Genomic DNA, 14316 nt, shown 5'->3' with positions numbered 1-14316 from the left:
CTAAGCCTACTGGCTTCAGCAGCAGCAGCATCCGCTGAAAGGGGCAGCCCCCTTCTGCAACCAGCCCACCACCCACCACCCCATTCCGGCCATGTTTTCGCGTTCGTTTTGCCGCGTTAACTGTCCATCAATGCGGGCCCAATAGGGGAGTGCACTGCGCGAAATCACTTAAGTGGGAGGTAACCATTACAGCACAAGAGCAGTTTGAATTACTTGTTTGAAGTATGTGTGGCATATTATGAATTTGACTAGTTCTACTCATTGTTCGACTTCATTGTCCCTTTATTTTATAGGTTCTTTATTTGTATTTCTTTCACTGCATCTGTTCCTAACTGAGGCGTAGGACTAGTCCTCGTCCTCGTGCTCATCCTTTGCCACATCCTCGTGCGCGTCCTCCATCTCGTTCTCGTTCTCATTCTCGGCCGGCTGTCTATCTGTTTGTGTCTGTGGCATGCACCCCTCTACCTGATCCCCGACTGCTCAATCGTGGCCGGCAGCCCCATCTGCCCCATGTGCCCCATCCTGGGGCACGGCATCCAGAGCCCCCTCCCCGGTTCGTTTCCCAATCAGACAGCCAGCGGCATCGTTAGCAACGCAACGCAACGAAACGCGACTCTCGGAGTTCGGAGTTTGGAGTTCGGAGCTCGCCTGCATTGCCAAGTTCCAAGTTTCGTTGCAACCCCGATGGTCAGCAGCTCGGACTTCCATGTCCACGTCCACGTCGACTCCTGCCACCAATCCACCGACTCTAAACCTAACCCACTCCCACCCCGTGCTTCCACGCCGTGGTGACTCCCTTTCTAAGCCCTTTTTCATTGCCCATACGCCCTCAAGGGGGCTTTATTGCGCTAGGCATTTTTGCATATTTGAGGCATCATCGCTCATCGCTTTTGTGTGTAAGCCAACTTTCAGACATGGTCGAAGGTAAAAACAGCGGCGGGAGCAGGAAAGCAGGATAGCAGCGAAGCAGCAGCTGAGGACGAAGAATCAGCAAAGGGCTAACCCTTGTGCCACCCATTTTCTGCATTCTCTAAGCTGCAACGTCGCCGTTGTCGCTGTTTCTGTTGCTGTTGCTGTTGCACTCTTCTATTTGGCGTTTTAATATGCAACATTTTTTCCCGCTGATCTCCCCGCCGGCGATGACCCACCATCCCCATTCCCATTCCCCTCCCCAGTACTCATTTTTCCCCTTGTGTGTACGTTTGGTCACCTCCATGGTCGCAGCATTTCTCACTGAGAACAACAAGTAGCGAAGTCCTTTATCACATTACCTCTTTGTATATATAACATAACATTTAATTTTCCAATTAATTTTACTACGCCTATAGTACCTAACTTTTTTTTAAATTAAATAATAAGACTATAAATTTCATTAGCATGCAGCTCAATCGATCGATTGAGTCGATTACAATATTGTGAGTGAGTTGAAAGACCCTTTTGTTCACCAACTTCGACAGCTAACACTTAACCAACAGAGGCGCAGATTTTCTGCCAGTGCATTCACACTCATGGCAACCGTTTTATTTGTTTGTTTGCTTGTTCGTTCACTCATGTGTGTGGGTCAGACGACGACCTCTCACCCCCTCCGCAACTTTGTCTGTTTGGCTCAAATGTTGTCATCTTTCCCCGCACACCACACTCCACCCCCCGGAGTCGCCCGCCCACCCACTTTTGGCCTTTCGCAGAGGCTTTCGTCGCTTTTTTGGACATCCGCATCCAGTGGATTCCATCCCATGAACCGGCGTCCACATCTCCACAGCTCCACATCTCCACGGCTCCAATGTCCTTTCACGTCCGCGTCATCGTTTTGCTCGTCAGCGTCGTCGTCACCAGTTAAATACATAAATTTTCGTATAAACGCGTTCTGCAGTCGCGAGCCTAGCAGCCATTTCCCAATTTTCCATTTCCCAGAGCCCCTTTTCCCCCCTCAGCATTTCCCCATTATAGCGGGCAACACAAGAGCAAACAACTTAGAGAATGCGTGATGCATTTTCGTGCTTCTGCGTTTGATCCAAATTATGTTGGCTGCAATTCATTGGTTGCTATAAACACTGTGTTATCTAATTGCATATGGTTTTCAGGCAAAATGGGCAGGACTATCAGCAAACGGATGGTAAAATGGGCTTAGTGGTAAATCATTACCACACAAGTATTATAAAAGAATATCAATAAAGGTTTAAATAGTATTTTAGGCTACCAGAAGAAGGCACATCCAGTAAAATCGCATTGAAACCCAATGGAATACAAAAAACCATTTCTAATTACATAAATTTATTCAAAATAATTCAAATAAAATTAGTACCTTATGAATTAAGAGCACACACTCATTAAATAGTGGAGATACAAAGACGAGGGCTGGTCATTAATAGGCAAAAGTATCACTTAACGTCGTTAAATCACCGGATACAAGGGAATGTGAATGAAGCCATTAAACGAGTCATTCACAGTTGCCAGGTGAATACTGAACAACCAGATTGATCGATGAATATGAATAGCTGTTGATCGCGTATTTGTGCCCATTTTTCGCGTTTCGCGATTCGCGATTCGATTCATGGCCGATGTTTATTATAATGTAACCAAACTGAAAAGCAGCCGCCATTTGCCAGTCACGAAAAAATTATGCATAATTTATGACTGGCTGTAGCAGACCCCGCTCGCCCCCTCTCGCTCGCTCACCTTAATATGTAGCTTCGTCCCGCTCGCACTTGCGGCAATTTATTATTTTTGCTAGATTTGTGTTTTTTATTTTACGTTTCGCATATTATAAATGCGCAAGGCAATAACAAAAATAATCATAAACACATACACGGAACTACACACACAGAGACGCAAAACCGAGGCTGACCAGTCTCAAACGATAGTGCCCCGCCCTCCGCCCCTTCGGCCCCTCTCCACCCCCAATAGCCCCAATAGCCCCCACCCCCTCCTCGCGAAGAGAGCGAGAAAAACTAGTGGAAAACTGCAGGTGCAGCTGAAAGAAAGAGAAAAGTCTCTTAGGCGAAAAGCGCCAGCCATCTCTCTCGCGAACGAGAGAGCCAATTCGCCGCACATCTTGATTTCGCCTAAGCATTTGTTTACAATACACCACTGGCAGCGCCGTCGGCAGCGGCGTCGACTGCGAAGAGAGTTTTTCGTGGGAGATACGTGGGGAAGACGTGGGGCTTGGGGGGGTGGTACCCCTTTGAACGGAACTAATTAATGAAGCATCTTTCAGCCGAGTTTTGTTCCTCAGTCGGGCGAGCAATGCGTGAGTGAGAAAGAGTAATGGCTTGGGGAAAAGAAAGAGAGAGGGATATGCTTTGAATGATCACTGCTCTTCACTTCTCAGAACTTGCTATAACATTCATCTAATAAGGAAAATATATAAAAAATAAAAACAAATTTATAACAATATCATGTATCTTAAACATTATTGTAATATTTTATTACTATTTTCTTTAATTCATATTTTATTATTAACTTAAATTAAAGTTTGGAAATAGTCGGCAAACTCAGCCATATATTCGCCGCATATCCAATTTCTGAAGACCCCCTAGACGCGTTCCTCTATTTGGAGCCAGGGGTACTGGTCGGTGGGGCTCGTCCACACCCTCTCCTGCCCAGCACCTCCGAAAAATATTAGGCCTAAGCTCGAATCCGCACTCGCACTCGCAATAGCAATAGCAATCGCAATCGCAATCGCCAACGCCGTCGCTCTCCGCTGCATTTTCGGGGCAACTTCCGTTTCCTCACGCACGCACACTTGCCACTTGCCACTTGCAGCGACGCATCCTTTTTACGCAACGGTAGTAGTGCAGCGGCAAAGCGCCAAAAATTTTTGGGGGTTGCAACAACGGCGAGAGGCCGAGAACGAGGACGAGTTCGAGTTCGAGTGCGTCGAGCAGACCGACGATGGACGAAGGACGAAGGACGAGCAAAGCCGATTCCGATTTTGAGCTCGAGGAGAGCCAAAACGCAGCGCAGGAGCAAAGGAATGCGGTGCCGTTAGCCGGCGTTTTTTGGCGCCTACAGCTCGCCGTTTTCAGCCATTTTCAACGGGCTCGCCTCTGCCTCTGCTTCTGCTTCGGTCGTTACCGTTGACGTTGTGTTGTCGTTGTCGTTGTCGTTGTCTCTGCCGTCGGTTCTCAGCCAAGCCGCGCTGCCTCCGTCGCATTTTCCTTTCGCAGCGCCGGCAGAGCAGTTCGCGAACTATTCGCAACTTCGTCGCGAACTCAGTCGCAGCCTGAGAGCAACAACTACAAAGCAGTAGCAGTAGCAGTTGCTGCTGATGTTGCTGTTGCTGTTGCTGCCGCTTCTGCTGTTGCCGTTGCCATTGCTATTGCTGTTGCTGCAACATCAACGCTGCCCCTCAACGGCCCTCAGCTTTCCACAGGCACAGGCACACAGGCACAGCACAGCACAGCCACACATCCACATCCACTTCGTCGTGGGCCATCGTCGTCGTCGTGTGTTAAGTTTGTTTTGAGTTTTTCCGTATCAAAATGTGCAAAACGATTTCAGTCTAATTCAGACGCTCGTGCTGAGAAGACTTTTGGCCCTGTTTGTTGGCCAATACAGCCATAGAACATTGAAACCGAAACAGAAACCGAAACAGAAACACAAACGGAACTGAAGGCACACACTCAATACTGAACACTGAACACTGGACACGACGACGAGAACCGAATCGAACTGAAAGAACGAGGCGGGCTAATTGCCAAATGGCCACGTAGTGCGCGTAACGTAACGAATACGTTAAACACCCATACACACACGCCCAAAGCACACGCACACATAGACAGGCACGCACACAGATACTCACATGTACATGCCCACTCTCAGTTGAGCGTCGTAATTGTCGCGGATTTTTCGAATTGTCGAATGCCTTCTTAAGCGCTATGTGAAGAGCGAGTCGCGTAACGATTAACGATCGCGTAACGCTTACGATCGCCGGTGATCAACGATCCACGATCAGCTGTAAACAAAATGGCGTCGACGCAGGCGGAAACGAGTGTCGGCTTGGCGCCCGAACAGGGACCAGTGGCTCAGAGGCAGCGCAAAGGTCCGGGATCGGGCGGTGGTTCGCCCAAAAGCAACAGGAGCTCGCCCACTCAGCAGGAGGAGAAGCGTACGAAGAGCGAGGATCGCACCTCTCCCACTGGCGGAGCCAAGGACGAAGACAAGGAGAGTCAAGGTCATGCTGGAGCCGGAGGGGCAGGATCTTCGCCCGTGAGTTCGCCACAGGGCATGAGCTCGTCGGTGGCCTCGCCCAGTTCCACCTCCCAGCAGTTCTGCCTGCGCTGGAACAACTATCAGACGAACCTGACCACCATCTTCGACCAGCTGCTCCAGAACGAGTGCTTCGTGGACGTGACCTTGGCCTGCGATGGTCGCTCCATGAAGGCGCACAAGATGGTCCTGTCCGCCTGCTCGCCCTACTTCCAAACGCTTCTGGCCGAAACGCCCTGCCAGCATCCCATTGTTATCATGAGGGACGTGAGCTGGTCAGATCTCAAGGCCATTGTGGAGTTCATGTACCGCGGCGAGATCAACGTGAGCCAGGACCAGATAGGTCCTCTGCTCCGGATAGCTGAGATGCTGAAAGTGCGCGGTCTGGCGGATGTGACCCACATGGAGGCGGCCACGGCAGCCGCGGCTGCCGCTTCCTCGGAGCGAATGCCCTCCTCCCCCAAGGAGAGTACGTCCACTTCCAGAACTGAGCAAGAGCGGGAACGGGAGGCCGAGGAGCTACTGGCCTTCATGCAGCCCGAGAAGAAGCTACGCACTTCGGACTGGGATCCCGCCGAGCTGAGGCTTTCCCCACTAGAGCGCCAGCAGGGCAGAAATGTGAGAAAGCGCCGCTGGCCCTCGGCGGACACCATATTCAATCCACCCGCACCACCCAGTCCACTGAGCAGCCTGATAGCCGCCGAAAGGATGGAGCTGGAGCAAAAAGAAAGAGAGAGACAGAGGGACTGTTCGCTGATGACACCACCACCCAAGCCACCACTGAGCACTGGCTCCGCTGTGGGAGCCTCGAGGCGCTTGGAGACCGCCATCCACGCCCTGGACATGCCTTCGCCGGCAGCCACGCCAGGACCCCTCTCCCGATCCTCGAGACCCCACTCGCAGAGTCCCCAGCAGCAGCAGACACAGCAGCAGAGTCAGCTCCCTTTGCCGCTGCCCCTTCATCCGCACCACCACTCATCGCCCGCCCCACATCCCTCCCAGACCGCCGGATCAGCCCACCATCCGCCATCGCCGGCTGGAGACTCCCGCTTTCCCCTCGGACCCGCTGCCGCCATGGCCGCTGCCATGGAACTCAGTGGCCTCGGTCCCGGTCCGCCCGCTGAGCCACGCCTTCCTCCTCCACCGCCGCACCACCATGGTGGTGGTGGAGTGGGTGGCGGGGGAGTAGGCGGCGCAGGTGCAGGCGGAGTGGGTTCAGGCGGCGGATCCTCGCTCGCCGATGACATGGAGATCAAGCCAGGGATCGCGGAAATGATCCGAGAGGAAGAAAGGGTAAGTGAATCTAGCCACTAGGGTATTCCTATTCCATTAACTTACAACTTAAATTTACAACTTAAGATACTTTTAATACTTAAGTTTTGGATTATTAAAATGAGTCCTGAAAAATGTTGTGCATCATTTTCCAAGTTGATACATATGCCTGTTAAGAGACTTAGCTCTAGCAAAACACTCTTGATTTTGAAAATTCAATTCTACAAAGAGAGATAGAGGGAAAGAGAGCGGTGGAGCTCTCTTCTGCTGCTGCCGCGCTGCCACTGCGCTGTTGCTGCGCTGCTTGCGTCTATATCTCTCTCCCATTCATTATCCGATCTTTTGCCTCGGTTTGTTTTGATTCACGATTCGCGCGCCTTTCGGCGATCTTCAATCTTCGGCTGCGAATTCTGCCGGCGGCATTTCGCCTCGTGTCGTGACGTCACAGCGCGGTATGCGGAGCTCCGGTTCCCCCGCTCTTTAGAACTCCACACCCCACCCCACTGCCAGAGTGCCCATTGCCCGGAATGATTGACAGCATTCACGTGCTCCACGTTCCACGCTCCACGACCATTGTTTGCTCTCCTCGGCCGCTCTTTCTTCCCGCGGAGATTTGCTCCACATATTTACCACTTCACATTCTCAGGTCAGATCCCCCGATTCTTGGGTTCTCGGGGAGCAGCCACCGGAACGCCTCGGTGACCAAGAGGTGATTGAAATTCCTGTGGCCTGCGGTTGATTTCGATCTATGGAGCATTTTGTGACTTGTTGTGGTTCCCTGAGTGTGCTTCAATTAGGGCAACAGCGAAATAGCTCTGCACCGTAAAAATAGGGTGTTAAAATCTATAGACTGCGCCTTAAATTTATGGGTTCAATATTTGAATTCTTAATGTATTTTTCTGTTCAAAAAAATAATTTTATGATGTATTTACATCTGGCCAATCACCAGATCGGTCGAAAAACTTACAACGATTACTGAAACTAATACGAGAAATTCAGCTCTCGTAGAAGCCCTAAGTTCCCGAGAGTAATAGAGGAATAAATTCAAGTTTACATACATTTAGAAATTTTTTTGGACATAATTGAAGACTGTTCTTGATATTAAAACTTAAAAAAAAAATGTAATAATCAACTAAAGAGGCGCTTGCAATTTATGAAGATGTCTTTGCTCCATTATTATATTTCAATAAATTTTCTAAAAATATGGTTTTAGCATCTACTAAGTAAGACTACTAAGTAAGCCCATATTTTTTGCCAGCTTAGCTCAGCGACCGGTTCGAGTTGGACTGACTGCGACTGCATGACTGCATTAGCACCGTGCTCACCGCAGAATTCGCACTTTAATAAAATTTTGTATTTATTTATCCAATAGACGTCGACGACGTTCACTCAAGATCTCACACCCCGATCTCTCCATGGATCCATGAGCTCCATTCAGAGTCAGAAGCAACCGATGAGTACCGGGCAACTCATTCCGGGATCAATCGGAATGCGATATTTGTTTGTCTGGGCGCAGAAGAGTTCCCAAGTGCGACTCCTTATTCTGGCCGCTTCTTGGCCAATGTCCATGTCCCGTGTTCCGTGTTCCGTGTTTATTGTCGCTTTCGAGTGCATTAATCAAATAGCCAGGTATATGTATATATACACACATCTGCATCTGCATTAGCCTGCTCATGTGCTCAATTTTTGAAGCCGTCTGTCTGTCTGTCTGTTTGCCTCTGATCGCCGCGGCGTTGGCTCGTTAGCGTCTCTTTTCAATAAATATTTTGTTTTTATGCTTTTTTAAATATTTTCCCAACTGACCGTTTGCTTTGCTTTTTATGTGCTTAGAAATTCTTTGGAAAATGCATTTGCATCTGCATCGGCATCTGAATCCGCAGCGGCATCTGTATCTGCATCTTTGTTTGTTTGCCTGCGTATTAGTGTTGCCGGCCGTGTTTATGCTTTCCCGCTGTTTGCCTTTCCGATTGTTCTCCCCATTTGCCCATCGCCGTCATATATTTCCCAACGTTTATTCACACATTTCATTTATTATTAAAAATTGATGCATTTTTCGTTGCTTCGCAGCAACGCCACAAATGCACACAAAAAAAAATGTAGCAACCCATTTCATTTTGGTATATAAAATGAGTAATAAATAGAGCTGAGCCACTGCACCTTAAGTCTTGAAAATATATCTCCTTCATTCACGGCACATGGATAGATCCAAGTTGTTCATCATCATTTGGGTATGCACTTTTCCACGTGTAAAAATCAAATATTGACGGGCTGCATCCTCGACCGCGCGATTCACCAGCTTCTTTAATATTTATAATTCCTTCCATTTATATTTATATGTTTGTGTGAATGCACCTCGACTTATTCCTCCTCCTCCCTCCCTTCTTTCCCTTCCTTAAGCAGATAAAGCCGATAAGTGTCAGTCGTCGTGGTCCAGGGGTCTCAGTTCTGGATCTCTGGATGTCTGGATGGCGGGATGGCTGGGCCCCTTGGTTTCTGGTGATTAATTGCACTTTTATTTGTCTGCCTTCGCCTTTGTTGAAAATCAGTTTTTTTCTCCTTTACGCATTTTTTGTTCTTCGCTTTTCATATTTTATTGCCAGCGCATTTAGATTGTGTATGCGAGTGAGCATCATTAGAGGTTGTATATTATTATTGGTTTCCTCTCCGGCTTCTCGATCAGTTCACTGAACTTTTTGCAGATCGTGGGCGCAGAGGAAGTTTTTATTAGGCACTTTAGGTATACGAATGGAAATCATCTAAAGGGGAAATACTTTTTATGCTAGTGAGCGAGATTTAATGAAAATCAACTATGGAGATTGGGCTACATAAATATGTTATTCTCGAAATTCAATCAACATCTTATGAAATGTGAAAAGCAGACATGGGAGAACAATTGAGACATATTCCTCTGCTGATTGTAATCAATGCCACATCCCGCAGCCTTCCTTTCGATTTCCTCGCCACTTTCCCACTCAATTAGTCCGCAGATGAGGGCCAAACTGGGCAAACCGCAGGGAGAAAAGGCAGGGAATCCGCAGAGAAAAGGAGAAAAGAGGGACACAGGGTCTGCGAGAATCTCACACTCATGATTAGCGTGTGTCGCTACCTTTTCCAGCAGGCAAAAACTGCAGCCCGGCTGCCAGAAAAAACGATGCAGACAAATTACCGAGGGAAGGGGGAATGCTAAACGTGCCACATTCGAGCTACTTGAAAACAAAACCCGGCAAGGGAAAAGGTGAGGAACCAGCAAAGAGCAAAGAGGAGCGAGTGGCGTGCATAAAAATGGCAAAAGATGCACAGCTCGAAAAAGGAATCTCTCGCATCTCGAGAAGGAAGCCAACAAGCCACTTAACCCAATCGACAAAAGTCATTACACTCGTCACTCTTTCGAGCAGAGAGCAGACCTCACAGCTTCCGCTATGCAGCGCAGTATCTGCGAGATACTTTTGTGTTCCTCGCATTCTGATCCCCGCTGCTTCGGGGGTTGCATTATATAAAATAATATAAATAATACAATTTATTACGTGGCCCAGCGTGTTAGGATAGCATTGTTTCCATCGCCATCGCCATCTCCATCTCCATTTCCAGCTGCATCTGTTGCATCTATCGCATCCCGAGCATTTTGTATTTTCTTTTGTATACAACATCTTCGGGAAAGTAAATAAATAAAATAAAAATGAGAAATATATATACGAGCGGCGCGGCCAAACAACCCGAAAGCCAAAGAATACAAAAGAAACAACGAATCCCCAGCCCCCAGCCGAGAAATAAAAGCAAAAATAAATTGTATAATCCGCTTTGATGTATCGCCTTCTGTTTTATATTATTCAGTCATATTTTATATATGCGCACCGATCCTAAAAACGATCCCCACATGGAGAACACACAACTGCGGCCATTCAAGTACTCCCCAAGTAGTTTTTACAGCATCTTACACACAAAGATGCAAAGCAGACATACAGATACAAATTCAGATTCGTATTCGGATTTGGATACGAATTCATATTCGGCCCTGGTCGATTTAGTTTAAATGCTTGGCATAAACATTTAATTAAATACGAAAAGGCCATAACAGAGCGATTTGAATGTTTATATTTTCAAATACTTGGCGGAAAATTTTCATTTTTATGGCTAAGCCAAATAAATCGTATACGATGTGGAAATGAAAATGGGAAATGGAAAATGGGATTGCGGCAACAGCTGCACAAGTAATTCGTTGATTAATCTATAAAAATAAATTTGTATCTATGGACTGTGAGCTGTGTAGCCGAGCATCTAAGTATCTGAGTATCTGTGTAACTGAGTATCTTGTAGCTGGCATCCTCTTGGGCCTTTTCTAATCGGATTTAGTTGACCGGCTTCATTTATTTTATTTATTTTTATGCCCCTAATGCGGCATAAATAATTTATGCTGATAAATAACCCCAAATGCCCCCCTCTGAGGCATCGTCGTAAAGCAAAACAACTCACACCGACGCGACGGCAGGAAACGAGAAATAGGAGCGGGCCGCCTTTTCAATCTCGTGTATCCTTCTAAAAATATTTATTTATTTATTTTCCAACTCACACACACCACACACACACACACACTCCACACACACATTATAGAGTGAGCCTCGCAGAGGTCTGCCCACATTTATTTGTAACCCTGTATAAATTTATTATATTGCATTAGTTGTAAGTCAGGCCCAGACTGCGCTGAAACTCAAATACATCTGGGGAACTTGAAGTTGTAGCCTGCTGAGTGTCTTACTTCTTACTTCTTACTCCCGCTCTCCCCCTCCCCCGCTTTTCCAGGGTTTCACGGTCTTTGATGTGCGTGGGCCTGGGGGAGGGGAAATGTGGGGAAGGTGGTGGGGGAGAGGAAGGGATAGCACCGGGAAAGGTGCGTGAAAAAACTTATTATAAATTACCGTATAAAATATAACAAAGTTGCCTCTCCTCCGCAGAGATACATTCCTGATGGAGTGTGGCAGAGAAGAAGGTGCGGTCAGGATTAGCGAGTGGAATGAAGCTGTTACACAGCGAGAAACTTGGGTACTTTCAAGCAGATGAGCTATTAAGCACATATAACAAATAACATATAAAATAGAGAGGTGCAATGTGGATTGCATTAACCAAATCTTCATAGATCTAATTGGCATTTAAATGAAGCATATCACGTAGCTTCTTCCAGTGTACTTACACTGTGTATCAGCGAAAAGGACCTGCATGCCAAAGGGGAGGGGGAAAATGGTTGCGGAGCAAGGAGTTGTAAGTGCATGAGTGATGGAGCAGACCATCGAATTAGCGAGAGCAGGAGATCGCCTCTAATTGATGTGGGGCATGCACGTCTCCACTATAAGCCATAATGGAAATGCAGGCTCTCAATCAATTATTGATGAGCCCGGATTAGATCCCGCCCGGGTGTGAATGTCGTAATCCCGCTGCCATTTTTCCTTTTTGCATTTTAAATACTCGTATATGTGGAAAAAGAAGCGGGCCGCACCCAGCTCTTTCAGCAAAAACACAAAGGGCACATCTCGAGGAGTTCTTAAAAGGCATATCCCAATGGAAAGGAGAAGGGGCAGAGGGATAAACTCGAGTTCCCTGGCAACAAACTAAAGACAAATATTTACAATGAGCGGCCGATTAATCAAACGCACAGCCAGCCAACACAAAAAAGTATTAAATAAATAAATAAATGGCAGATCGGCTTCATCAGCAGTTGCCGTTGAAGGAGAAGGCGAAATATCATGTGTATCTGGAAGATACAAGTTTGTCTTGGCTTTGTCTTTGTGCAAGACCGCCTCTCTTCCCCCTCTCCACCCGTCTACCCCTCCCGCCCCCTTGCAATTTATATCGAACGAAAATAAATTAATTAAAAATGCAGTCGAGCGGACAGAGATACAGATACATATTTTTTGTTGTTTGCTTTTGTTTTGTAATTTATTAAAAGACGACCGAGTCGACGGCTGCAGCGGCAATTTTTATAATTGCATTTATTTATTTACAATAATTGCGCGGCTGGCTGGCTTTTTTCTCTCTTTTTTTTTTATTTTTATTTATTTATATAGCACGCACGTGATTGTCATCAGAAATCGATTGAATTTCAAATTTTGACCCGTCATTGCAGCAGTACATCGATAAGATAGCGTATAGGAATTGGGTAACCCAAGAAGTTGGCTGAAGAGCTTGATTGCTTGAAGACGGGGAATAAGGGGAGAAGCGAAGTGAGGGGGAGTTTCAGGTGTTGGCTTTGTCGATTAGCCCACTTAAAGCGGCTGAAAGATACTCGGATACTGCGATACTCGGATACTTGGGTACAGGGGCACTCAACTCCCCAGATACTCAGATACGCAGATACTTGCGGTCGCCCTCGTCATCGGCATACTCGGCGTCATCATGCTCGAACCCAAACTCAAACAGCTGTTGTCGACGCTTTTGGCCATTGTGTCTGCTGTTTTGTATCTGCGGCTGAATGAGTGACGCGCCGTGAGTTCGCCGTTGTATGTTGTGTTGTGTGTGTTGTTGTGTGTGCCAAAGTGTGCTTGTGGCGGGCCATAACCTGCCGCAACTCGAAAGCTCGCACCCAGCGGCAGGGCGGCTGAGAAAGGCCAAAAAAGACAGAACTCGACACTAGAATACACTCCCTAAATATCCTAATTGAACTAAGTAACTTACTTGGAAAATATATAAGTTTCGACATAGAATCCACAAGTAGTTAAACTAATAGTGCCTTTCTGCCAGGATATATGTAATCCTAAATCAATCATCATTAAGAAATAAGATTTCCCTAAATGCCACACAATTGATAAGCAGTTTTTATCAAAGTGACTTGTAGAAATGTCAATTATTATTAAGTATATGTTACAACTGGCCAATAGCCATAAAACACGGTTTATTGATAGCACCAAACGCATGAGTAATACTACGAAATAGCAAAACGTATAGAAATCATTTTCTTGATAAGATCTTTGTGGGACCCAATAAAAAAGAAAAGAAAAATGAGTAGAAGAAAAGTCAATTAGACTGCGCTAAATGTTAAAATCGAACAAGACGCAGTATATTATGGATTACTGCCGACCAAGATAAGCAATTTATGGTTATATTAAATATGAGGAGCTCATAAAAATTATTGCATTAATTTCGAAAACTCTTGTTGATAAGTGTTTTGTGAGACCCAGAAGTAAAGATAACATTTTGGGTCATTCTCCTCCACAATTTCAAATTTACCTGACATAAACTAAATATGCTTTCCCACTTTGTAATCATATCTATTCATATTTATTCCTTTGGGTATTCAAAGTGTCACTTAAAGAGTGTGAGCTAGCAGGTGGACCCTGTTACGCATAGAAATCCACCGAAATCGAGGAAATCAAAACTTGCACCGCCGTCGACTTTGACTTTGATGCGTTGGCCACACGCTTCGCTCGCACTCACACTCGCACTCACACTCATATTCACATTCACACAATGCGGACACCGAGATGCGAATCATATTCATTCGCACGCTCTACTAACAGCGGGGGGTGGGGTGCGGACACAGGGGGGTTGTTGGGGGAAGTGAGTTGCGGCTGCGTGTTTTGAGCAAATCGCTCGCTACGTCGCTTTCATTCAATTAGATACATTTGTATCTTATGACATGTATTTTCACACCTAGTGCGCTTTCTTTAATTACTGCTGTATAGTCGAGATACTTTATGCCCCTGCCACAAAACTGAAAACCGAAAACCGAAATCCCCGGCTGCATTGTGCAATAAAAGTAAATGCGCTTCGGACTTCGCTTTTATAACATTTAACAGTGTTCGCAGAGCATTTGGGTTTGTTATTTATGAGGGCAGGGAAGGAGAAGAA

General features: G+C 46.5%; 2 protein-coding genes across 5 annotated transcripts in view; one reads left to right on the top strand and one right to left on the bottom strand.

Moving 5' to 3' along the window:
• Nucleotides 1–14316, bottom strand: part of LOC120449721 (JNK-interacting protein 1) — a 147401-nt gene that overhangs the window by 87875 nt on the left and 45210 nt on the right. The gene's annotated exons all lie outside the window — the stretch shown is intronic.
• The window catches only part of LOC120449718 (protein bric-a-brac 1), a 58158-nt gene continuing 47372 nt past the window's right edge, over nt 3531–14316 (top strand). For all 4 annotated transcript variants that reach the window (XM_039632344.1, XM_039632341.1, XM_039632343.1 and 1 more), the window contains exon 1: nt 3531–6501. In XM_039632344.1, coding sequence (XP_039488278.1) covers nt 4966–6501 — 1536 coding nt within the window. In that variant the 5' untranslated portion in view covers nt 3531–4965. The remainder of the gene's footprint in view (nt 6502–14316) is intronic.

The sequence above is a fragment of the Drosophila santomea genome, chromosome 3L, assembly GCF_016746245.2.
Source record: "Drosophila santomea strain STO CAGO 1482 chromosome 3L, Prin_Dsan_1.1, whole genome shotgun sequence".
NCBI lineage: Eukaryota > Metazoa > Arthropoda > Insecta > Diptera > Drosophilidae > Drosophila > Drosophila santomea.
The sequence above is the reverse complement of the archived record's forward strand: the minus strand, read 5'-3'. Positions and strand labels throughout refer to the sequence as shown.